At 51.0% G+C, this 25,821-nt stretch overlaps 2 protein-coding genes across 3 annotated transcripts in view; one reads left to right on the top strand and one right to left on the bottom strand.

Annotated features, from left to right (window-relative positions):
- Positions 1-9,569, top strand: part of CA9 (carbonic anhydrase 9) — a 34,324-nt gene extending 24,755 nt beyond the window's left edge. Inside the window, exons 11-14 of one of the 2 annotated variants that reach the window (XM_079994623.1) lie at positions 7,942-7,965; positions 8,119-8,154; positions 8,456-8,549; positions 8,908-9,569. In XM_079994623.1, coding sequence (XP_079850749.1) covers positions 7,942-7,965; positions 8,119-8,154; positions 8,456-8,549; positions 8,908-8,977 — 224 coding nt within the window. In that variant the 3' untranslated portion in view covers positions 8,978-9,569. The remainder of the gene's footprint in view (positions 1-7,941; positions 7,966-8,118; positions 8,155-8,455; positions 8,550-8,907) is intronic. The other variant, XM_079994624.1, reaches the window with a different exon arrangement.
- A 2,908-nt stretch (positions 9,570-12,477) lies between these two features.
- LOC307226154 (gamma-secretase subunit Aph-1b-like) lies at positions 12,478-19,956 on the bottom strand. The gene is made up of 7 exons (XM_079994625.1): positions 19,779-19,956; positions 19,236-19,406; positions 17,577-17,650; positions 17,093-17,215; positions 16,883-17,010; positions 13,931-14,054; positions 12,478-13,764 (listed from the first exon to the last, which is right to left on the bottom strand). The coding sequence occupies exons 1-7, from the start codon at positions 19,889-19,891 to the stop codon at positions 13,727-13,729; spliced, it is 771 nt and encodes a 256-aa protein (XP_079850751.1). The 5' UTR covers positions 19,892-19,956; the 3' UTR covers positions 12,478-13,726.
- Between the last annotated feature and the right edge of the window lie 5,865 nt (positions 19,957-25,821).

The following is a 25,821-nucleotide window of genomic DNA, read 5'->3' as shown; positions in this document are numbered from 1 at the left end:
GGCTCTCTGGCTGGTGGCTGGGCTTCCTCTCTCACCAGGCTCCTTTCCTTCTCTGCTCCCTCCCCAAATCCCTGCTCTTCATGCCGGGTTGGCCACTGTTGCCGCATCCCTGATGCTTGTCTGGGCTCTCCTTTGGCTGTGGCGCCCAGGGAGCTAAAATCTGGGCTGAGCTGCAACCTATAGGCTGTGGGCCTGATGTGGGGCTGGGTGGTGTGTTACATAACCCCCTCCCCTGCTCCCTAACCTGCTGCCTCCCTTCTTTCTCTTGCTCCTATTCTTTGGGGAACAGTCAAACCATTCCTCTTCCTGCCAAAGAAGATGTGAATGAACCCCTCAAAAGTTCTGCCACTGCCTCAGCACCACCCAGAGTTTGGGGGGGCAGTGGGGTCCTTGTGAAGCTCCCTCTGTGGCTACACAGTTGCTGTGGCTTTTGTGTGGTTGCTGCTGGGAAATCTTCCATGGTGGGCACATGTGAAAATTGGGAGGGGAGGAATTCACGTCTTCTCTTTTTTTTATTTTTATAAATATTTATTAAGGTTTCCAATTTAATACAAACATAAATACCACAAAAAAGAAAATACAAAAACATCAAAAACACACAATTTTAAACAAAATAAAACAAATATAATTCCAATCACTTATTTCCGTTACCTTATGTCTCGAACCTCCTCTCACCTCCCCCTTTTGTATTCCAAATCAAATCTTAATTCAGCAGATTCTTATTGTAACTTAATATGGAATTATTTTAGCTTATTACTCAGCTTTTGCATTACAGCTGGTAACCCCTTAATTTCAGTCCAACATCATTCTAGCATTCATTAATTTTGCAATATTTCTGTAAATAGTCTTTAAATTTCCTCCAGTCCTCTTCTGCCGACTCTTTTCCCTGGTCTCGGATTCTGCCGGTCATTTCTGCCAATCCCATGTAATCAATCATCTTCATCTGCCATTCTTCCAGAGTGGGTAAATCTTGTGTCTTCCAATATTTTGCGATGAGAATTCTTGTTGCAGTTGTCACATACATAAAGAAAGTTCTGTCCTTCTTTGGCACCAATTGGCCAACCATGCCTAGGAGAAAGGCCTCTGGTTTTTTCAAGAAGGTATATTTAAATACCTTTTTCATCTCATTATAAATCATTTCCCAGAAAGCCTTAATCCTTGGGCATGTCCACCAAAGGTGGAAGAATGTACCTTCAGTGTCCTTACATTTCCAACATTTGTTATCAGGCAAATGATATATTTTTGCAAGCTTGACTGGGGTCATGTACCACCTATAAATCATTTTCATAATATTCTCTTTTAAGGCATTGCATGCCGTAAACTTTAAACCGGTGGTCCATAACTGTTCCCAGTCAGCAAACATAATATTGTGTCCAACATCTTGTGCCCATTTAATCATAGCTGACTTCACCGTTTCGTCCTGAGTATTCCATTTCAGCAGCAAATTATACATCTTTGACAAATTCTTTGTTTTAGGTTCTAACAATTCTGTTTCTAATTTCGATTTTTCCACCTGGAATCCAATTTTTTTATCCAATTTATAAGCCTCCATTATCTGATAGTAATGAAGCCAATCTCGTACTTAACTTTTTAATTTCTCAAAACTCTGCAATTTCAGTTTGTCTCCCTCTTGTTCCAAAATCTCACAATATTTTGGCCATTTAGACTCCATGTTAAGTCTTTTGAAAGCTTTAGCTTCCATTGGTGACAACCACCTTGGAGTTTTGTTTTCCAATAAATCTTTGTATCTTATCCAAACGTTAAACAATGCTTTCCTGACAAATATGCATGCCACCTGAAGGCATTGTTAAAACCTTCCAAATCCAAAATATCTGTGTTCTCAAGAAGCAGCCAATCTTTCAATCAGCAAAAAGCTGCTGATTCATAGTAAAGTTTAAAGTCCGGCAGGGCAAACCCCCCCCCCCTTTCCTTAACATCAGTTAATATTTTAAATTTTATTCTGGGCTTTTTGCCCTGCCAAAAAAATCTAGAAATGTCTTTCTGCCACTTCTTGAAACAGTCCATCTTGTCCACAATTTGCAATGTTTGAAACAAAAACAATATTCTAGGCAATACATTCATTTTTATAGCTGCAATTCGGCCCAACAAGGAAAGCTTCAAATTTGACCATATTTCTAAATCTCTTTTGACTTCTGACCAACATTTTTCATAATTGTCTTTAAATAAATTCACATTTTTTGCTGTCATATTTATCCCCAAATATTTCACTTTCTTAACCACAGTCAGACCTGTCTCATTCTGAAACCTTTCTTTTTCAGTTAATATTAAGTTTTTCTCTAAAACTTTAGTTTTTGACTTATTCAGTTTAAATCCTGCCACCTGACCAAAATCAGTAATTATGTCTAAGACCCTTTTCACACTAGATTCTGGCTCCTGTAACGTCAGAACTAGATCATCTGCAAATGCTCTCAATTTGTACTGTTTGGCTCTGACCTGTATCCCTTTGACCAACTGGTCTTTTCTAATCATGTTCAGCAAAACCTCCAAAACCGATATAAAAAGCAATGGTGAAATTGGGCATCCCTGTCGTGTCCCTTTTTCTATCTTAAATTCTTCCGTAACCACATTATTTACAATTAATTTTGCTTTCTGTTCAGAATATATTGCGCCTATACCTTTTTCAAACCCTTGCCCTACCCCCATCCCCTGTAGATTCTTTTTCATAAAACTCCAAAAAATATTGTCAAAGGCTTTCTCAACGTCCACAAATATAAAAACTGCTTTCGTATTTATATTCACTTCTAATTTTTCCAAGATGTCAATTATATTCCTCAAATTGTCAGACAAATGCCTTCCCGGGAGAAAGCCCGCTCGATCTTTATGAATCTCATCCATCAATACTTTTTTCAATCTTCTAGCCAGAATATCAGCAAAAATTTTGTGATCCACATTTAATAAGGATATGGGACGGTAGTTCTTAATTTGTGTCTTTTCAGTCTCTGTTTTCGGTATAAGCGTGATGTAAGCTTCTTTCCACGACTCTGGCGCCCTTTTCCTTTCCAAAATCTCATTACAGACTTCCTTCAAAGGTTGTATTAAGTACTCCCTCAAAGATTTATAGTACTTGGAAATCAGCCCGTCAGGTCCTGGAGACTTGCCCAATTGCATACTCTGAATGGCACCTTCTATTTCCTGTTCTGAAATTTTGTAGTTCAACGTCAATTTGCTTTCCTGTGAAATTTTTTGTAATCCATTTACCTTTAGAAAACGTTCTATGTCCATTTCTTTCTGAGGCCCTTGTGAATATAGTTGTTTAAAATACCTCTGGAAACAGTTTCTAATCTCAGTTGGGTTATGTATATTTTTCCCTTCCACTTCTAGATTTGTAATGGTATTTAATTTTTGTCTTTTTCTCATTTGCCAAGCTAAAAGTTTCCCACACTTATTTGCCGATTCAAAAGTCTTTTGTCTCATTTGTTTGATCTTCCATTCTATTTCTTGATTCATCAATTCCATATATTGTGTTTGATATAATTTTATTTCTCTCAAAATCTCTTGTGACTTTGGTTTTACTCTCAATTTCCTTTCACCTTCTTTTATTTTCTCTAGGATTTTATCTTTTTTCTCATTTTGGCTTTTCTTCTTTACTGCATTCTGTTGAATCAGAAACCCTCTCATAACGGCTTTACTTGCGCCCCAGATTATTCTTTTTTCAACATCAGTTTTCATGTTTATTTCAAAATAATCTCTCAAAGTTTTTTGGGCCTTCTTATACACTTCTTCATCTCTAAATGTGTCATTCATCCTCCATCTAAAAGATCCAGTTGTTATTTGTTTCATCTCCATCCTTACAGCGTTATGGTCGGAGCAAGTTTTGGGGCAGATTTCCACTTTCTTTATCTTTGGTGCCATCCCTCTAGTTATCCATATTTGGTCAATTCTGGTCCATGTCGTTTTGGCTTCAGAAAAGAAGGTTCCCTCTCTTCCCAGAGGGTTCCTTACTCTCCAAATATCCACCAAGTCCATATTGTCAGTCATTTCAAAAAAAGTTTTAGGTAGTCTACCATCATTGGTAACTACCTGTCTTTGTGCTTTGTCCATATTTGTAGATACAACTCCATTCATATCTCCCATCAAAATTAAATTATAATCCAAATGTTCCAGTAAAGTCTCATGCAACTTCTTAAAAAATTCAGATTTCCCCTCATTCGGAGCATAAATTCCAACTACTAAAATTTTTTCTCCTTGATGTTGAATTTCAACTGCCAAATATCTTCCTTGTTCATCTTTAAAAATTAATTTCGGTAAAAGTCTCTCCTTTGCTGTCAGGGGCTCAGGAGCAGAGGCACAGGGGAGAGAGGAAATGGAGAGCGAAGGGGAAGAATCTGAGGGCAGCGTAGGGGAGTATGAAAGTGGCCCGAGAGATTCCATGAGCTTCTCCAGCGAATCAGAAGATTCCCAGAGGGGGGCGCCGATGGCCAGGGCAAGGGGGGTCCCAGGGGGGACACACCAGAAACAAGGGGCCAGCGGGGACTCATCAAGCAACATCGCATAGCACTCCTACCAGCCACGATGCCCCTAAACGTCGTCACGGTCGATGGCAGAGAGCTACTGGGAGGACAGGTGGTACAGCAAACACCGCCAATGGTGATGCAAATTGGAAATCACCGCGAAGTCATCAGCTTCAATGTCACCCACCCGTCGGACACGCCCATAGTGTTGGGCATGAGTTGGCTGGATAGGCACAGCCCAGCATTAGCGTGGTACCAGCGTCAATTGACCTTCTGCTCTTCCTACTGCGCAGAACACTGCATCCTGACCAGCCAGGAAGATGATGGGCAAGAGGATGAACTACGGCTACACTTAGGCATGGTGCAAGCGGTACCCAACAAGTACAAGGCGTTTTTGGAGGTCTTCTGCGAGAAGGAAGCGGACAAGCTGCCTCCCCACAGGTCCTACGACTGCAAGATTGACCTCCTGCCGGGGGGCGACGCTGCCGACTGGAAAACTGTATTCCATGTCTGAAGACGAACTGCAAGAACTCAGGGAGTTCATAGATCACAATTTGAAGCGGGGATTCATCCAAGAATCCAAAGCAGTGGGGGGCAGTCCCGTGTTTTTCGTGAAGAAGACACGCCCCAACGGAGGTTGGTAGTTGATTATAGAATCATCAATTCCAGGACAAAGCCCACAGCATTCCCCATGCCCAAGATCGACGACCTGCTAGCGACGGTGAGGAAGGGACGCATCTTCACCAAGTTGGATCTTCGAGGGGCGTACAACCTTATACGCATGCGGGAGTGCAATGAGTGGAAGACGGCCATGTTTACACCTTTAGGCACCTATGAATATCGAGTTATGCCGTTTGGTTTGCAAAATGGCTCCCATTGTTTCCAAGCCTTCATGCACCACGTGTTAGCGGGATTCCTCTACAAGAAGTGCGTCTGCTTCCTAGACGACATCCTGATCTTCTCGGAATCGCAGGAGGCTCACGAGAGAGACGTCAAGGAGGTCCTGCAGAGACTGCGGGAGCACAGACTTTACGCCAAACTGGAGAAGTGCCAGTTCGACATGACGGAGGTGGATTTCCTGGGCTACAAGCTGTCCGACAAGGGACTCGCCATGGACAGCACCAAGGTCCGCTCGGTGTTGGACTGGAAGAGCCCGCGCAATCGGAAGGAGGTCCAGAAGTTCGTTGGCTTCGCCAACTTTTATTGCAAGTTCATCAAGGGGTTCGCGATGGAGACGGCGGCCATCACGGACACCCTCAGCTCCAAGAAGAAAAAGTTCACCTGGACGGACCAGGCGGAGCAGTCCTTTCAGAGACTCAAGCGTCTCTTCGCGTCCGAAGAACAGCTGCTACACGTAAACCCCAGCAAACCAATGAGGGTGGAAACGGACGCCTCGGACAGAGCGGTGGGGGAGGTCCTGTTGCAGCAAGATCCGCAAGGGGACTGGAGGCCATGCGCATTCTACTCCAGGAAACTCAGCAAGTCGGAACAGAACTACACCATCTGGGACAGGGAGTTGCTGGCCATCCATGCAGCCTTCAAGGCGTGGCGGCACTTCCTCATCGGAGCCAAACACACAGTGCAAGTCCGCACGGACCATAAGAACCTGGAGTACTGGCGCACGGCGCGGTTCCTGAACCAGAGACACATCCGCTGGGCGGAGTTCTTTGCGGATTTCGACTTCCGGATAGAATACATCCCAGGAGATAACAACGTCATGGCGGATGCACTGTCCAGGAAGCCGCAGTATCTCGAGGAAGCGGCACCGGTGGCAGCCAAACACATTTTTGCACCGAAAGCGTGGGCGTGTGCTTCAGTCACCGTGGACCTGGACTCCGTACGTCGCGCGCTGCAGACGGATTCGTTCGCTCAATCCAAGATGGAGGAGGTGCGGAGAGGCACAGCGAAGGACGACGAGTTCCAGATACGCGACGGACTGCTCATCCACAAAGGGGCCCTCTACGTGCCGGGAGACGACCTCCGCGCGAAAGTACTGCAGCAGTTACACGACGCGCCCAGCGCCAGGCACTTCGGCAAGGACAAGACGGCGGAATTAGTAGCCAGAGACTTTTGGTGGCCCAAGATGAGGGGAGAAGTCGCGGATTACGTCACTAGGTGTGACACATGCCAAAGGGCCAAACCAGTACACAGGCCGCCAGCGGGACTGCTGGAACCGCTACAGACGCCGCTCGAGCCGTGGGAGAAAGTGGCCCTGGACTTTGTCACAGATTTGCCCAGCTTGCGAGGCAAAACAGCGGTCTAGAGTTTAAGACGTAGAGCTGCGCGCCGCGGCTTTGAAATCGAAACTGCACTCCAATAAAGACTTTTATATATAACAACGGACTGGCGTTGGTCCTTTGTGAGCTGGGACCTCGGGCAGCTCTGACATTTGCGTATATCACAACTCCTCTTTTTTTAACTTTGTCCAATGAAATAAATTCTTGTCCCAATCTCTTGTTGATAAGCAATTTTCTATGTTGCCTCATCACATGTGTTTCTTGTAAACAGATCAGATCCAATTGTTCTTTTTTTAATATGTGAAACACACCTCTTCTCTTTCGAGGGGAATTCAGTCCATTACAGTTCCAAGTTAGAAGTTGCAGAGCCATGATGGGATTACTTCGTTTCACCTCCAACTGCTCCTAGTAGTTGCTCTTCTTCTCACAGTGGTGTCTCTTTCTCTGGGCTGGGGAGTCCAAATGGTAAATTTGCTATGCCCAAGATTCTTTTTTCCAGTGTTTTTGGCTCTTCTCCCGATTCTGCTTCTTTCTGAAGGTGTTCTCCGTAGTCTCTCAAAAACTTATCTTTGTCGTTTACCGTTCTTATTCTTATTTTCCTTTCTTTATATTTAAATGATAGGCCTTGGGGAAATTCCCGCCTGAAGAGTATCTTATTTTTTCTCAGCAGAGCCACGAGAGCTCTATAGTAGGTCCTTATATCCAAGATATGTTTTGGGATATCCTTAAAGATCTCCACAAATGAGTCTCCAATTTGCAAAGTTCTTTGGTAGTGCAAATTTAAAATTTTATCTCTTCTTTCGTTCGCAGAGTGATCAAGCAATCTCTTACCTTGTTCTTCTTCTGTCGTAATCCAATTCTAAAAGCACTCACTATCTTAATTTCTTCCTTCCCCAATTCCAATTCATGTCTTCTCTCTTCCCCCCACCAATCAAACAATCAATTAAAGCTCTACCTATTTTTGGCACCAGGCTCCTCCCTCCCCTTTTACCTGGGCATTTGGTTCTGAAACTTAAGGGTTTTAAGTGCTGTTACGCCATTTCGTGTGGCAGGTGACGCCTTTCACTGGCGCTTTTGGGGTTTTTACTGTTCTGCAGGCTTGTTCTTGTTGGGTTTGGTGTCTAGAATCTGCTGTAAGCTTCTTTGAGACATTTTTGTGAGCAAAGCGCCTAATAAATATAAAAGAAAACAACCACAGCTCCTCCTACAATTCACTGTCTTGTGTGTTTTAGGTCAGAGTCCAGCCACAAGTTCAGGTAAGAGCAGAACTAAGGGCTGGTGTCTCCCCTCCTCCATCTTCACACCCCACCCCAACCTGAGACATTGATCACTGGTTAGTAGCTCGGGAGAGGAGCCCCCCAGCTGCCCCTCCCTGGCATCTGACTCCCATTTTTCTGCTTTGCTTCCAGGTGCTGACCAGCAGGTGGGCTCCTCCCTTCAGACAGGTATGTGCCCCATCCCTTGCTCCACCTGGGCACTATAGCTTGTGACCTCACTGCCTTCTTGCTGGGGGGTCTGGGGCAAGAACTCTTCTCCACCAGTTTCCCTGAAGGCTTTGTGGTTCACACTGCCATCCTTTATGTGCGGGTCACAGCTCCCCTCATGCAAGCCTGGAAGGTGCCTCAGAAGGGCTCCCCCCCAGCCCAGTTTCTCCAGCCAGACAGGGCAGGACTGCCCTCACTCCCCTCAAGGCCTCCCTTGGCTACCTTCCCCAGGACAAACCAACAGGTTGCTCTCTTTCCACAGGGGACGTGTTGGCCGCCATATTTGCAGCTCTCTTTGGCATCACTGCTCTGGCCTTCTTCCTCTATGTCCGGAAGCACCAGGCCCAGAACCGCAGGTAAGAGGGGAGGGGCATTGCAAGCCCCTGGAGCTGAAGGCACAAAGCCCAGCAGAGGCTCTTTCAGGGCAGCTCCTGGATCTGGCTAGGACCCCCTTCTGGGAGGGGTGCCACGAGAGCCCACATGGTTGGGGGGGCCCCGTGCCTCCCCGGTGCTCTTTCTCAGCCTCTCTCCCCTCTCCCGCTTCTCAGGGAGGGTCCCAAGAGCTGCTCTCTTTCCTGCCTCTGTCTCTGACCTGCCCCAGTGGAAGGACAGTCTGAGGCACAAAGGGGTCCAGTGGAGACCTGGCTGCTGGGGAGAGGGGGAAGAACTCTGTCCTAAATGTGCCTCTACTTGCCTCCCACTCCCCCCCTGCAGACGGGATTCTCAGCCCATCAAGTCCAGCATCATCTACACAGCAGCCACCACGGAGGAGAATGCCGCCTAGAAGGGAGCCCTGACAGCTTCTCTCCCCCAGCCTCTCACGACTCCCTCGGCCACGTCTGAACACCTCCCTGCCCCCACCCCACAAGGAGGAGACACCCAGGCACCCAGCCCCATGGTGTCCCCACAGCCTTGGCCCTGGCACTTGCACCCCTGACCGAGCATAAGCGTGCAGGAAGGAGCCTCGGAGACCAGCACAGGGACCTCGGCAAGGGCAAGGGCTCCTGGGGGAAGCAGTGGCAAGCCCCCTCTCCCTTTTCCCACAGTCACGGGCAGCAGTGGCTGGATCTGGCCCACCAGAGGGGGCTCTGCTCTGCTGGGTCAGGCCCAAGGCTTCTTGAGCCCAGCCTCCTGTTGCCCCCTGTGGCTACCCAAGGGCCTTATGCAGGACGTCCCTGCGGTGGGAGACCCTCCCTGCGGCTGCTCTCAGGAGTCCAGGGGCCTCTCCTTCCACGGGGAGCCCACAGCCAGCATGCCCTGTGGCCACAGAGGGCCCCCTCCTCCTGCCTGCCCTGGTCCAGTCCGCCTTTCAAGGCACCCAGGTGGCTTGCTGACACTGCGTCTAGTGGGAGCGATGTCTAGCCTTGGAGAAGGAGCCCTTCTTCGTTCTGGTTGGTTCTGAATGGGAGGAAGACTGGGACCGAGCGCCGGATGAAACCCATCTCTCCATTCCCACCTTGCTAGTGAGGCAACTTGGGCCTGCTGCTCTGAGCCATTGCAGGGCAGGGCCAGGTGGGCATCTTGGCTGATGAAGGGATGCCCAGCCTGGGAGGTGTCCTCCGGCTGACACACAGGAGAAGTGAGCGGGGCAGAGACAGGCGTCCGGAGGGGGAAGGCGCTAAAGGTTCTGCTGTGCACCAGAAGCGCCCCTGGAGTATTTCAGCTGCAAGAGCAACAGGAGCAGCTCCCTCTCTTGCTCTCACACTCACAATCTGATTCACGGCTTCATTTCTGTTGCTTGAGGCACCCTTCTTTTTTCATCCCGAGAACGTTTTTCCTGGGTTTTACTGGCAATGTTACAACCAGGAGAAAGATGTACGGGGATGAGAAACGTAGCATTTCCGCATTTTCCTTTGGTCTCCTCTTCCTCTTCCCCTTTGTATGTGACGCGGTATAATTTGTTTCCCGCTTCTGTTCCTTTCCTGTGGTTTCCTTGCCCACCAGCCCTCTGCTCTGCCTGGACGGGATGGAAGCCTGGCTGGGCGCGGACTTCGCTGCGGCAGCTGCTGGGTCGCAAAGGCCGCACACAGAGCATATGTTGTGAACTGAGACCCTCTTGCACCCCACCACCTTTTGACAAGAACCCACAATGGAACCAGGCCTTTATTGTGCCAGTTCTTTTTTGCATTACAAAAAGGTTTGAAGCACATGCTCCCATCTCTGCCCACTTTTTAAAAGAGAGTCACAGATGTGCTGGGTTGGAAGGGACCCCTGAGGTCATCCAGTCCAACCCCCTGCAGTGCAGGAACCAAAGCTCAAGCATCCCTGATGTGAAGGACAACCCACCCTCTTCCCGGGGAGCCCCCTCCCTTGTTCAGTTCTGGGGGAAGCCTCCCCACCCCACCCCACCTGAAAGAGCAGGGCTTCAGGGAGACCCCAAAGGGCCCTGGGTATGGGGGGAGGGGGAGGCCTCAGAGCCAGCCCAGCCTGCTTCTGCCCCCAGAGGCTCAAGCTCTGCTGCTTCTGATGCCCTCTTGGCTGTGGGGTGTCCTTCGGCTGGGAAATGAAGTGTGGCCCTGGATCCAGGTGTGAAGACGATGCCCCACGACACAAGGCAGGGATGGGCAAAAGGGCCTTGGGCAGCACAACACACCTCAACCATGCTGTGCACATACAAGGAAGGAGGTCTCCCTAGAAACTGCGGGTTGCAGAGGGGTGGACTAGATGACTCTTTGGGTCCTTCCAACTCCTCAATTCTAGGACTATACAGGAGAGAGAAATGTCAGGATGCCATGGGTGAATGGATCAAGACCACTTTGCCAGACTGGCGCTGCCATGTCAGTTGTTCAAGAGAAATCAGAAGCCCAGGAGCACATAGACAAGTTTGGTGACTGAATTGCCATGGCCAATAAACCAGCCGGGGTGGGAGAAGGGAAGGGCTGCTTTGCAGGTCGTAGTTCTCCAGGTGAATCCCCAGCATTTCGAGACAAAGTTGGGAAAGAGCCCCGGCCTGAGCCCCGGAGAGCCACTGTCTGTGGAGAAAGACCCAGTGGCTTCTGGACTCTGCTGCAGTGCCAGGCCCAATGGCAGTGGGGGGTGGGGAGGGAGGGCCTATGGCAAGAGCCCCCCGGTAGCCTAGGGGGCAGCTGCCGGCTGGCATGGCCCTGAGGCTGAGCCGCAGGAAGGGGGGAGGGGCCCAACAGGCCATTTCTGTAAAGCAGGGACATCTTTGGCTTTACAGACCAGATTCTTGTCAAGACCAGCCTTTGCTAAAGCTGGCAGGTGGGGGAAGCTGGCCGACTGTGAATCACATGACCTCATGCTGTCACCTGATTGGCAGGTGAGATGTCCTTGCCACCTGTCAAGATCCCTCGGCTGAGGTTCCTGGTGTGGTGGCTGAAAGGCAGCTGCAAGCAGGACTTTTCGGCTTTGCCCTCAAAAGGGTGCTTTCTGCCTGTTCTTCTTGCAGGTTTCCCATAATGGGCATCTGGTTGGGCACTGTGAGAACAGGATACAGAACACTCTGGCCCTTGGCCTGATCCAGCAGCCAGTCTCTACTTAGGTTACTGTTTTGTCCTTCTCACCGCTTGACATGGGAAGGAGAAACAAGGAGTCAGCCAAGCAGGATTAGACTCCCTTCACACCAGCTGGCAAGGGCCCTCCTGGCACTGGACTCAGCCTGGCACCACCAGGATTGCTCTCTTCACACTGGCTTGATGTGAAGGCACCATGTTCTGGGCATGGATTCAAAGGCCAGACTTCCCGATTCCCAAACTGAAGCAAGAATGGATAACAATCAGCAGGACAGAGATGGACTAGGTGAAGACCCCTTCACTAGCAGTGCCCCTCTTTTCTTCTATTTATTTCTGTTTTCTTTAATGGCCAACATTGTTGGAGTGTCAGGCTGATGGGGAGCTAGTTGCAGAGGTTGACTGGCTACGGGGGTTTCTGTGGATATGGCTGAGGTTGAATGCAGGTGTATCCTTAGGGCATCAGTGAAGGGTGGTACAAAATTCAAACAAACCATGATGTCAGAAGCAGGATAAGCTCCAGGTCCCAGCAAAGGGAGAGGCAGTGAAAGAGCTCAGGCTTAATGCTCTCAGGATGCATCTTCATGGCAGTTATTTGGAGCTATATTAACTTTTTCCATAAAGGAAAGGTTTGGGGACGGTTGGAGGAGGAGGCTCATGTGGCCTTACCTGCGTAGTTTATCAAAGAAACTTGTGTTTCTTTCTATATTTGGGTGCTCTTCACATTGAAAAATTGTCCCAGAGTATACAGCGAAACAGGAGGCATTTTGGGGCCCAATTAGTACTAGCGTTGAAAACCCTGGATTAATTGAGGTCCAATTACCCGAAAGTATTTATTCATTTAATAGAACTGTAGAGTTGAAAGGGACCCTGAGAAGCATCTAGCCGAACCCTCTGCAATGAAGGAATCTCAACTAAAGCATCCATGGCGGGTAGCCATCCAAGCTGTGCTTAAAAACCTCCAAGGAAGGGGAATCCACATCCTCCAGAGCAGTCTTTCCCAACTTTGGGTCTCAAGCTGCTTTTGGACTACAACTCCCATCATCCCTAGCTAGCAAAACCAGTGGCCATGGATGATGGGAGTTGTATTCCAAAACAGCTGGAGGCCAAAGGTTGGGAAACACTGCTGCAGAGGGAGACTGTCTCTTGACACCAGAAAGTTCATCCTGAGGTTTAGCTGGACTCTCCTTTCTTGTAACTTGAAGCCATTGGTTTGAAGCTCAGCCTCCAGAGCAGGAGAAAACAAGCTTGTTCCCTGTCCCATGTGGCAGCCCTTGGGATATTTGAGGATGGCTCTCCTATCTCCTCTCAGCCTCCTCTTCCAGGCTAAACAAAACCAGCCCCCACAACCGTTTCTCATCAGACTGGAAGGACACCAAAGGACATCTTGCCACCCCCAGAAACATAATCCAAACAGGAGGGGCCCCTCAAGCAACCAGCAGCCAACCCAGTCCTATTTCTCAGAGGATGCAGCCCCCTCTCTGAAGCCCCCCTCCCTCAGTGTAGCACCATCAACCCCACCACTGCCCACAGACAGGTGCGCACACACTGTGGGCCTCATCCAGCCTTTTTATTAGTACAAATGTGCAGAGATGTGCCCCCCCCCCATGAAAGAAAGAGGCCATGTGGGGCACTCTCCCTTCCCCAGTAACCCCCACCCCGATCCCCTCTCTCCTCTAAGCAGACCACACAGCTGGCTCTCCCTCTGCACCCCCACCCCACAGAGACAGATGCTCACCCCCCCAAACCCTATGCCGGCACCTGTCATTCGCCCCAGCACCCCCAAAGCCCACCCCCTATTTAAACAACGCCAGCTGGCCAGAGCCAGGAACCCCTCTCTGGAGGGAGGGGGCTTTTGCTGCAGATTCACAGGGTCCAGGAGCTCTGCTGCAGCGCCCCTTGTGCCCAGACCTTCTAGGGCAACTCGCCCCAAGAGGGGCTTCTGGGGGCAAGTCCAACGGCCCCCTCCTCGGGCCCAGAAGCACTCCCAAAGGCACAGCAGCTGCGTCCTCCTTGCCTCAGCAAATGGCTCCAAAGGACAGGGCGGGGGAGCCCAGCGGGCCTCAGGATCCGGGTGGTGGCGCTGTCCCACTCCGCAGGCCTGTGGAAACAGACAGAGGAGGTCAGAGGCAAAGAGCCTGAGACCTCAAGCCCCAGGAGATGGAGGGGCCAACTCCAGGGAGAGCCAAAGGCCTCTGGGTGGGTTGCTGCTTGGAGCCATGGTTATGGGGATTGCTGCTCCTGGGGCAACCTCTGGCCATACTTACACAGGAGGAAGTGGCGCAGGTTCTCTTTGGAGCCGCCAGAGACAAGGAAGGCCCAGACGGCAGCACCTGCCATGAGCAGGTAGGCAGGGAGGAGGCTCCCCAGGTAGATCGGGTTCCAGAACGTCTGCAGGAAGGGAGACAACATCACATTGCAGTAGACAAACAGGGAGGGGAAGCGAATGCTTCTGGAGGAAGAACTAACTAACAAAAGGCATTTCCATAGGGACAAATGTCAGGTTTTGCAATTAGACGGGAAGAACCAAGTGCACAAATATAAGATGAGGGACACCTGTCTTGCCAGCAAAGCAGGTGAAAAGGATCCAGGGGTCTTAACTTGCGTCCACCGTGTGATGCAGCAGCAAAAAAAGATTAATGCTATTCTAGGCTGCAGCATCAACAGATGTACAGTGGTATCTCTGGTTGCGAACGGGATCCGTTCTGGAGGCCCATTCGCAACATGAATAGAACGCAACCCACAGCAGCGCGTCTGCACACGCGCGGGTTGCAATTCACTGTGTCTGCGCATGCGTGAGCGGCGAAACCTGGAAGTAACCCTTGCCGGTACTTCCGGGTCGCTACGGGATGCAACCTGAAAAAATGTATCCTGAAGCAAACGGCATGAGCTATGACTGTAGTCAAAAGGCTCCCTTGGGCGGTGGTGGAATCTCCTGCCTTGGAAGGTTTTCAGCAGAGATTGGGTGGTCATCTGTGAGGGATTCTTCAGCTGTGGTTCCTGCACCGCAGGGGGTTGGGCTAGATGACCCTTGGGGTCGCCTTTCAGCAACAACTCTGATTCTAACCTAGGATTTTGAATCCCTATATGCTAAATGTAAGGTGAAGAAGGGCAAGAATTGAGTTTCATTCTGAATGAAACTTTTCCATTCTCTCCTTTGCAGGATAGTTCTCAAATGTGCTGCTGCTTTTCTTGTATTTTTAGGATTTTTAGAATGTCCTTAAGAACTTGCTCCTACCCGTCATCTAACAATTGGCCAGTTCAGATTTCTGCTGGTCTGACAACTGAATGGAAGAAGTATCTCAGACCTGCCTCACCCTTTGGCTGCCAGCAGTGTGTTGGGGGGGTGAGGCCCCGCAGAGGACCATCACGGCCCCCTTTCATGGTGACCCAGACACTCCATTCACCTTGTTTCAGGTGTGCTGGCCCAGGTCAAAGAGGGTGTGTCAACACGCCCCCCCTCCAATACGGCACCTGAGCTCCCCATGACCAAAGTGCTGGGTTCAGGAAGCCACTTCAGAGCTCTCTCGGCACAGGTGAGGGCAGAAGGTGCCCAGGAATGCCTATGCTGGGTCTTGGGAAGATGGGACAGGGAAGGGGGGAAGAGCAGAATGGAAGGGGGTCCCCAAGTCTGGGGCCAGCCCTTTCTCTCCCCCCCCCCGCCCCACCCAGTGCACCTGGGAGCTGGCTGCTGCTTCCTGAACCAGTTTCTCCATGAATGCACCATCGCAGAGGCCGGGGTGTGGCAAGGGGCACCTCTCTGACTCAGCGTGGGAAGGAAGTTGCGCCTGCGGCAGCCCAGATCCTGGAGGAGCATCATGGGGGGGGGGAGGTGTCTCACCATCCACCCTGATCCCTAAGCATGCACTGGCTGCCAGTGGGCAACTGGGCCTGGCTGGTTGCACCCACAGACTGGAGCAACTTGGGAGCCCAGCACTTGGGACAAGAGCTCCTTCTGTGGGGCTCCTGCAGGGCTGGCCTGACTTGAGGCAGCAGCCCAGGGGCAAGAAGCAGGGCCTTCTCGGTGGTGGTGCCCCCTTGACGCAACTCCCTCCCAGGGGATTTTCAACTGGCTCCCGCATGAGAAGCATTTGGGTACAAGGTAAAAATGGCTCTGTTTGTCTTGTTTTCAGGGACTTTCAAGAATCTATTCCTCAGGGAGCTTTTGGAGAGCTGCTTCTCCTCAGCTGGCTTTCCCATTCTCCTTGGACCTTGCTGGGCTGCTTCCTCTGAACAGGAAGAGACTAGCATGGTCTTCCCCATCCTTTCATGCCATTCCCATTCCCCCCCGGAGCATTTCCATTTCTGTGGACATGGACGGATTCCCTCCATGGAGCAGCTTCACAGATTCCATTCAAAGCTCCAATTAGACTTCTCCATCACACGTCTCCCTCCCCTGTAAAACTTGCTTCTGTGGTAATACTAATTTTATACCAGAAGTTCTTCTAACTTTTGCATAAAGACTGCAAACACTTTGGGGACTCCTCTTCTTTTTACCTGGGACATGACTTTGCAGTGCTGAATTTTCTATTTGAGAGACAGATACAGACTGTTTTATGCTGGCAATTAAATGTAGCTAAATAACAGCAAATTCAACGCAATTTCTCTGGAGATTCATTTTAAAACAAAACACAAAAAAACTATTAAAATACTAAATACTAGCAAGTTAAGAACAGTTGGGAATTTGAAAGACCCAAGTCAGTATTATTTCACTTATTCCTTTATGATTTAGATTAATGCACTTTCCTACTTCTTAAGGGAGCTGGAATGGAGAGTGTGGAAGAGACACCCCATAGCAGCCGGAGAGGATGGCAGTGCTTTCCCTCTCCCCTTCCCAGCCCCACATCACTGCCAGTCACCAGCAGCGGAAGGGGGTGGGCGGCAGGGAGCTCAGCACAGAGCAGGCGCAGTGTCAAGGTTGCACCACTCAACCCCAAGCCCCTGCCCCCCCCCATGGCAGCTGCTCCCTTCTCTGCCCTTTATCGCCCAGGATTTGTTTTTGGTAGCTTGACTTCATTGATGCCATTATTTTATATTCCATTTATTCTTTTATCCTTCCTTTATAATAAAAGAATAAATGTTGCACCTGATTTGTTTATTATGCAATATACTGTTTGTTTTATGCTACACCTTTATAGCAAATAAATAAATAAACGAACCCTGTTTTTGGCAAGCAGCAGCATGAGAAGTGAGCCCCGCTCTGCCCTCCAGCTACTCACCAGGCCAGAGACGATCAGGTGGGTGAGCACCACAGCCCCCACTTCCCACCACTGCTTGGTCTCACAACCGTGGAAGAAGATGATCCCCCAGAAGGTGTGCAGAAGGACCAGCACCAGCGTCATGAAGGCTGTGGCGGGAGAGAGCATCCGTTAGGCAGGGAGGAGGCAGGCCAGAGGTGGGGGGGGCGGGGAGCCTCTGGAGACCCTTACCTGACGTCAGGAAGTAGAGCTGGGAGTCCCCGTGGATGCCCACCGTGCCTGGCCCCAGAGCGTCCGCCAGAAGGTTGATCATGGAGAAGGCCCCACTCATGAGCCCAAAGCCCAGGCCGGCCACTGCGAGGAAGAAGCCGTGGTGCGCAGAGTCAGACCGTGGGACCCTCCCACCCCCGCCTCAGACCCAGACATTTCACCAGGACTGCTCCCAGAGCCTCCCCATCTTCTCCACCCCTTCCTGCACTGCTCTTTTCCCTCCCAGAAGGGAGATGGCTCAGTCCCAGATTGTCTGGACGGGGGGGGGGGGGGGCGCTCAAGCAGCCCCTCCCATGGATATAGAAGTCAGACCCCTCTGAATAAAGTGGGACCCCACCCCCCGCTTTTGGGCCTCCTTTCTCCCTCCCTCCCAATCCCCAAGGGAGCCTGGGCTGAGAGCGCCTGCGTTTTGCCCATTTCTCTTCCCTGCCCTCTAGAAACGCACCGTACGCCATCTGCTGGATGGAGATGGGAGAGCAGCCATCTTCACTCAGGGCCAACAGCCCCTCAATCGCCTTCCTGGTCAGGGGAGAGAATGAATCCTGAGTTTTGTACTGGAAATCTTCAGCCAATCTCACCTTAAGTACTTTGGCCTGTCTTAGAACCCGAGAATTGTAGAGTTGGAAGGGACCCCCCAAGGGAATCACCACTAGAGCCTGCAGTCTTGGTGCAATGTGAGGGGCAGCCTTCCTCTCTGCCTCTATTTTCAACTTGATTTCAGGAGAATAACGTCTGCGCAGAAGAAACCCCCAGCCAAGCTGATGGTTGGAGGCCACGCAAGGCAAGCCCCCCTGCTGGCCTTCACAGTCATGGGGCAGCCCACCATCTCTCCCGATGGGGCTCCTCATGGGTGGCGCTCATCAGGATTAGCCTTCGAGGGGAATCTCTGAGCTCCAGAGGTGGAGGGGGGGGTGTCCTGCAGACCAGACAGGCACATTGGCCCAGGAAAGACCCCTCGCTACAGGCAGACCAGTATCTCCTCTGCCCCCGCAGCAGCCATTGCTGTGTCTGCCAAGCCCCTGTGGGGGACTGTGGGGCAACCCACACCGCTCTGCCCCAGGGATCTCATTTTGCCCTGGAGTCTCCTCCACCCCACAGTCCTCATGGGGGTCGGGGAAGGATCATTGACAGCAATGTGCAACCTTGGAAGGTAAGATTATGGGGGGAAGGCAGGCCTTCCGCATGGTGAGACGTGTCAGAGCCCAAAGAGATCCGAGTAAAGGAAGAAGCAGGAAGGGTCCAAGGTGCAGACTTCCACTGCAGCTCCTCCTCCTCAGTGTAAGAGTGCTTCCTCTGCTTGCTGCCTCCCTGTTTGGCTTCCCATGCTCTTGCCCAGCTGGAGGCTGTGGGATTGTGACCCTCAGGCCTGGGTGGGAATCCCTGAGCATCAGTCCAAAATGCCCGGCGAAGGGAAGACATTCTGATGCACAGGCTCAGGGAGGTTACAGGGAGGACCAATATTCAATCAGCCTAAGAATCTGCTCTGATAAGCCTCTTCATATACCAGTCTAATCTGTATTTTCTCATGGCGCTACATTGCTTTATGCAGCTTTGTTTCCTTCAGATTACTGACATCTATAACATTGCCACAGGTCCCAGGAATTATGAAGAGGCAGGGGAGAGCCCTGCACCCCCCCCCCCAGCCTCCCTCCAGGATGAACCCCTAACCAGCCCCCCTTGTCTGTGGCTGCTCAACCCACCACGGACAGGAAGAGGGGGAGCTGGCTGGTGCCCCCACATCCCTCCACCCACCTGGCCCTGCCCTGCCTGCCCTGACCGGCAGCAGCCACAGCAGTCCAGGCATTCAGGCAGAGGCTTCTCCCGGTGCTGCCAGGCCTTCTTTTCTGGGGGTCAAAAATGGGCACCTGGACAATCTGTGGTATCAACCGGCGTAATGGGTCATGGGCAGCATCATTTTGCCCAGGACTGGTATCAGGCTGGTTGGGTGGTGACTCCCGGGGGGCCTCGCATGCCACCTGCAGCTTCCACCACTGCTTCTCCCCCCCCCCCCAGGAGGGAGGGTCCCCTTGGCATGGCAGGACGTGGCTTTAAAGGGACCTTTCCTGACCCAAGGCTGTAGCCCCCCCCCCCCGTGTGCCCCTACCTGAGCAGCTTGTAGTAGAGGAAGCGGAAGGCCTCCTGCAGCAGCACCGAGAAGATGACGCCGAAGATGAGGAGGCCCCTCTGGAGAGCCTCGTTGGACGGGTCGCTGGCCTTGGCCGCGATGAACCAGACCAGCGAGGAGAAGAGCAGCGAGGCCAGCCAGAAGAAGGCCCTGCAGCCGGAGGAGAGGAGGGCCAAGGTCACCGGCGCCCCCCAGCCAGGCACCCCCCAGCCTGGCCCAGGCATCGCCCCCCGCCCCCCAAGCCCACCGGCAGTTGGGGGTCCGGCAGCCAGAGGCGCAGCTAGCTGCTACAGCACATACTGGGCGCCGGGGGCGGTGGGGGGAGTCCCGGGGGCGGCGCGCCGATGTCTCTCCCCCCCCCCCGAGATGACACCGGGCCGGGCCGCACCCAGGGCACCCTCTTCCTCCGCCGGTGCCGGCAGCTCCCCCGAGAGAGGCCGGCCCTGCGGGAGGGGGCGCGGTCTGCGGGGGGGGGGTCTTCCCGGTCCGCCCCCCCTCTCCTCCCCCCCCCGCGGCACTGACCCTGCGATGAGGATGATGATGCGCAGCGGCTCGGCCACCACCGTCAGCAGGAAGAGCGCCAGCGCCGGCCCGAAGGCGATGAAGGCGCAGCCGAAGAAGACGGCCAGAGTCATGGCCGCGCTCAGGCCGCGCACCCAGCCCCGACGGGGCGTCGCCGCTCTCGCCGCCGCCGCCGCCGCCGCGATGCCAGCCCAGCCGGCCCCCTCGGCGCCCAGGAAGACGCGCCGCTTCCGCCCTCCTGACATCACATCCCGGCCGGCGCCGAGGCCGGACGCGGAGGCTCCTCCTCCTCCTCCTCCTCCTCGGGCCCGGGGGGGGGGCGGCGGCGGCGGCGGCTCAGGGGCTCCCGGGCGCCTTCCGATCCGGGACGAGGGGGACCCCCCCCCCGCAGTGCCGTTCCCGGGCGCGGCTGGCGGGCGCCCCGTCCGTTGCGAGCGAGCGCGCGCCTTCGCTCCGGGACCCGCAACTGGAGTCGAATGGGGGGGGGGCCGGGGAGCCACGCGGCGGCCGAGCCCAGGGGAAGGGCAGTGCCCATCGGCTGCGGGGGCCCTCGGAGTGGGGGGCTGGGAGTTGCAGCTGCCGAACTCTTGCCGTGGGGAGAGCCTCTGCACGCCCCTCCCGCCCCCTTTGCAAACTGGGGGCGCCATCTAGGAACACGGGGGACGGAGTGGATCCTGACTTGCTTGGGGGGGGGGTGGAGGGGAGCTCAAGGGGACACAGTACCGGCACCTTTTTCAAATGTAAACGCGTGACACTTCCTGTAACAACTTCATGGTGAGCACGGGCATCTTTTTCTATAAATATAAAAAAAGCACTGAGGCAAAGTCTCCCATGATATTCTTGCAAGGAAGCTTCGAAAAGGAGGCTGAAGGAGGTAACTGTTAGGTGGATTTGTATCTGGCTGGAGCCCAAAGAGGACTCCTTAATGGATCTTCGTCATCCTGGGAAAAAGTGACAAGGGGTGTGTCACAGGGTTCTGTCCTGGGCCCGTTGTCCTTCAAGATCTATAAATGACGTAGATGAAGGGATTGAGGGGATGCTCATCCAATTTGCAGATGACACCAAATGGAGGGATGGCCAATGCCACAGAAGACAGAAGCAAGATTCAAAATGAGCACAACAGCTTGGAGAATTTGGCACAAGCTAACAAAATGAATTTCAACAGGGACAAATGTAAGGTTCTGCACTTAAGCAGGAAGAACCAGATGCACACATATAAGATGAGGAACATCTGGCTTACTAGTAGGACATGTGAAAAAGATCCAGGGGTCTTAGGACCACAAGCTTAACATGAGTCCACAGTGTGATGCAGCAGCAGAAAAAGCAAATGCTACTCTAGGCTGCCTCAACAGAAGTCTAGTGTCCAGGTCAAGGGGAGTCATAGTCTGGCTCTCCTCTGTCTTGGTCAGACCACACCTGGAATACAGTGTCCAGTTCTGGCCACCAGAATTTAAGGAGGATGTTGACAAGCTGGAAGGTGTGCAGAGGGTCTGGGAACCAAGCCTTATGAGGAACAGTTGAAGGAGCTGGGTATCTTTAGCTTGGAAAAGAGGAGACTGAGAGGAGATATGAGAGCCATCTTTAAATCTCTAAAGGTTGTCATAGAATCATAGAATCATAGAGTTGGAAGAGAGCACAAGGGCCATCGAGTCCAACCCCCTGCCAAGCAGGAAACGCCATCAGAGCACTCCTGACATATGGTTATCAAGCCTCTGCTTAAAGACCTCCAAAGAAGGAGACTCCACCACACTCCTTGGCAGCAAATTCCACTGTCAAACAGCTCTTACTGTCAGGAAGTTCTTCCTAATGTTTAGGTGGAATCTTCTTTCTTGTAGTTTGGAACCATTGCTCCGTGTCCGCTTCTCTGGAGCAGCAGAAAACAACCTTTCTCCCTCCTCTATGTGACATCCTTTTATATATTTGAACATGGCAATCATATCACCCCTTAACCTCCTCTTCTCCAGGCTAAACATGCCCAGCTCCCTTAGCCGTTCCTCATAAGGCATCGTTTCCAGGCCTTTGACCATTTTGGTTGCCCTCCTCTGGACACGTTCCAGTTTGTCAGTGTCCTTCTTGAACTGTGGTGCCCAGAACTGGACACAGTACTCCAGGTGAGGTCTGACCAGAGCAGAATACAGTGGCACTATTACTTCCCTTGATCTAGATGCTATACTCCTATTGATGCAGAATTGCATTGGCTTTTTTAGCTGCCGCGTCACACTGTTGGCTCATGTCAAGTTTGTGGTCAACCAAGACTGCTAGATCCTTTTCACATGTACTGCTCTCAAGCCAGGTGTCACCCATCTTGTATTTGTGCCTCTCATTTTTTTTGCCCTTTTTTTTTTTTTACTTTACATTTCTCCCTGTTAAATCTTGTTTGTTTTGGCCCAGTTCTCTAATCTGTCAAGGTCGTTTTGAAGTGTGATCCTGTCCTCTGGGGTGTTAGCCACCACTCCCAGTTTGGTGTCATCTGCAAATTTGATCAGGATGCCCTTGAGTCCATCATCCAAGTCGTTGATAAAGATGTTGAATAAGACCGGGCCCAAGACAGAACCCTGTGGCACCCCACTAGTCACTCTTCTCCAGGATGAAGAGGAACCATTGATGAGCACCCTTTGGGTTCGGTCAGTCAGCCAGTTACAAATCCACTGAGTGGTAGCATAGTCAAGACCGCATTTTACCAGCTTCTTTACAAGAATATCATGGGGCACCTTGTCAAATGCCTTGCTGAAATCAAGGTAGGCTACATCCACTGCGTTCCCGTCATCTACCAGGCTTGTAATTCTGTCAAAAAACGAGATCAGGTTAGCCTGACATGACTTATTTTTCAGAAATCCATGCTGACTATTGGTGATCACAGCATTCCTTTCTAGGTGCTCACAGACTGTTTGCTTAATGATCTGCTCCAGAATCTTCCCTGGTATTGATGTCAGACTGACTGGGCGGTAATTATTTGGGTCCTCTCTTTCCCCCTTTTTGAAAATAGGGACAACATTTGCCCTCCTCCAGTCTGCCGGGACTTCGCCTGTTCTCCAGGAATTCTCAAAGATGACTGCCAGTGGTTCTGAGATCACATCTGCCAGTTCTTTTAATACTCTTGGATGCAGTTCATCTGGCCCTGGAGACTTGAATACATCTAAATTAGCCAAGTATTCTTGTACTATCTCCTTAGTTATTCTGGGCTGTGTTTCCTCTGCTGAATCATTTGCTCCAAATTCTTCAGGTCGGGCATTATTTTCTTTATCGGAGAAGACTGAGGCAAAGAAGGCATTGAGGAGTTCAGCCCTTTCTGTGTCCCCAGTTTGCATTTCACCATCTTCTCCTCTGAGTGACCCCACTGTTTCTTTGTTCTTCCTTTTGCTATGAACATACCCATAAAAGCCTTTTTTTGTTGCTTTTAACCTCTCTAGCAAGCCTGAGTTCATTCTGTGCTTTAGCTTTTCTGACTTTGTGTCTACACGTGCTGGCTATTTGTTTGAATTCCTCTTTGGTGGTTTCCCCCCTTTTCCATTTTTTGTACACATCCTTTTTTAATCTTAACTCAGTTAAAAGTTCTTTAGATAGCCACCCTGGCTTCTTTAGGCACCTTCCATGTTTCCATCTCATTGGTATTGCCTGAAGTTGTGCTTTTACTATCTCCCTCTTAACAAACTCCCAGCCATCATGAACTCCCTTTCCTTTTAGTATTACTGTCCATGGGATCTCACCCAGCACTTCTCTAAGTTTTATGAAGTCGGCTTTCTTAAAGTCAAGAAATTGAGTCCTAGTATGCTTGGCTGCTCCTTTCCGCTGTATAGTAAACTTCAGAAGAGCATGATCACTCACGCCTAATGATCCTTCCACTTCTACCCCACTAACCAGGTCATCAACATTGGTTAGGACCAGATCTAAAATGGCTGTTCCTCTTGTTGCTTCTCCTACTTTCTCTACAATGAAGTTGTCTGCAAGGCCAGTGAGGAATCTGTTTGACCTTATGCTCTTGGCTGAGTTTGACATCCAACAAATATCTGGGTAATTGAAGTCCCCCATTACTACTATCTCCCTTCCTTTTGCATGCTTGGCCATCTGTTCCAGGAAGGCATCATCTATGTCCTCCGTTTGGCTTGGGGATCTATAGTAAACTCCCACAATGAGGTCACTGTTATTCTTCTCTCCCTTAATTTTGACCCAAATGCTCTCACTTTGGCTTTGAGGTTCTAAATCTTGGATCTCTTCACAGGTATACACATCCCTGACATAACGCCACTCCTCCTCCTTTCTTGTCTGGTCTGTTTCTCTGAAATAGATTGTATCCCTCCATTATTACATTCCAATTGTAGGACTTATCCCACCAGGTTTCAGTGATGCCTATTATGTCATATTTAGTTTGCTGTACCAAGAGCTCAAGCTCATCTTGTTTATTTCCCATGCTTTGCGCATTAGTGTACAGACATTGAAGTCCATTAATCATTCCCCCGTGTCTCTTATTTAAGGATTTTTTTCCTCCCACCACTAGGTCTGTGTGCTGTTTGCTCCATTTGGTCTATGACATTTGGATGATCATCTTCATCAATTGATAGACTCCTACCTTCAGGAGCACTGTCTCCCTCCCCCACATTAGTCAGTTTAAAGCCCTCCTGATGAGGTTTCTGAGATTTTTGGCAAAAACATTCCTCCCAACCATTGTGAGGTGCAGCCCATCGCTTGCCAGAAGTCCATCTTCAAGAAACTGCAGTCCGTGATCTAAGAATCCAAACCGTTCCTGTTTACACCATTTGCGAAGCCAGCTGTTCACTTCCACTATTTTCCCCTCTCTCCCTGGGCCACGTCGTTCAACTGGGAGGACAGATGAGATGACAATTTGTGCATTTAATTGCTTCAATTTCCTGCCCAGAGCCTTGTAGTCTCTTTTGATCTTCTGGAGGCTATTGCTTGCAGTGTCATTGGTTCCCACATGAACCAAGAGGAAGGGGTATTTGTCAGTGGGTTTTATGATTCCTTGCAGTCGTTCAGTTACATCTTGGATCTTAGCCCCGGGGAGACAGCACACTTCCCGAGACATCTTGTCAGGCCCACAGATCACTGCTTCTGTTCCCCTCAGTAGGGAATCCCCTATCACCACTACACGCCTCCTCTTAGGTTTGGTCGGGGTTCTTCCGTGATCTGTCCGTTCCAAGGTCGCCTGCACATTCCCTGAGGACTGACTTTGCTGCTCGTCTTCATATACCTGATCGACTGTAACGAGGGAGAGATCCTCAAATGGAGTCTGCTCTTCGTCTTCCATGCTAGAAAGGAAGATGAAGCAAGCTTGTTTTCCTGCTCTGCAGGGCAGAACTCAACCGGCTATAGACTGACAGTACACCAGAAGGAACCATCTGAGAGCAAGAGCTGTTAACACAATGAAACGGACTCTCTGATGAATTCTTTAGCTGTTTTATTCTGCACTGCCAGGGGTTGGGCTAGATGACCCTTGAGGTCCCTTCCAATTCTACAATGCTATGAAATTTAAGGTGTATTTATTTTGCAGCAGTGTGCATCACTGTACATTTATTTTCACTGAGCTGCAATTGCCCTTTTACTGCTTATTCAGCCGCCTGAGGAATCCTCACAATGCCTTTTGGGGTGACGCCTCATTGGGCGTCAACATAAAACCTTTTCCCCGCTCTTCTCGCCTCCAACTTCCTGGATCCTCGTGCATCCCTTTTTGATTGACCACTTTCACATCCTCAGGTTGGGAAGCTGAATGATCTCAAGCTTACATTAGTTCTCCCCTCCTATCCAAAGCACCTGGCGGGCTCTGCTAGGCAACTCCCCAGGGCAGAAATGGATCCCTGCCACCCTCACACCTGGGGCCACGAGACAGAGCATGGGTGTCAGAGCTCTGCAGAAGGGCAAGACAGACTCATCCAGCACATGAGGAACCCCACCCCACCCCAAGGGCTGCAGGATGGTTGCCCCAGGGTCTCCGGCACCCAGCAGGCCTTGCAGCCAGACCTGGAAGCCTCCCTCCTGCCTACAATTAGGTGGGCTAAGAAGTGTCTGTGTCCCACCCGCACACCGAGGG

The sequence above is a fragment of the Podarcis cretensis genome (genome assembly GCF_951804945.1).
Source record: "Podarcis cretensis genome assembly, chromosome: 11".
NCBI classification, from domain to species: domain Eukaryota; kingdom Metazoa; phylum Chordata; class Lepidosauria; order Squamata; family Lacertidae; genus Podarcis; species Podarcis cretensis.
Note: the sequence above shows the minus strand (reverse complement) of the source record. Positions and strands in the feature narration are given on the sequence as shown.

Coding starts and splice junctions, on each gene's coding strand:
- LOC307226154 (XM_079994625.1), bottom strand. CDS start 19,891: ATGACTCTGGCCGTCTTCTTCGGCTGCGCCTTCATCGCCTTCGGGCCG. Junction 19,407..19,778: donor ATCATCATCCTCATCGCAGG/GTCAGTGCCGCG, acceptor CTCCGGCTGCAG/GGCCTTCTTCTGGCTGGCCT. Junction 17,011..17,092: donor GCTCTACTTCCTGACGTCAG/GTAAGGGTCTCC, acceptor CTCCCGCCACAG/CCTTCATGACGCTGGTGCTG.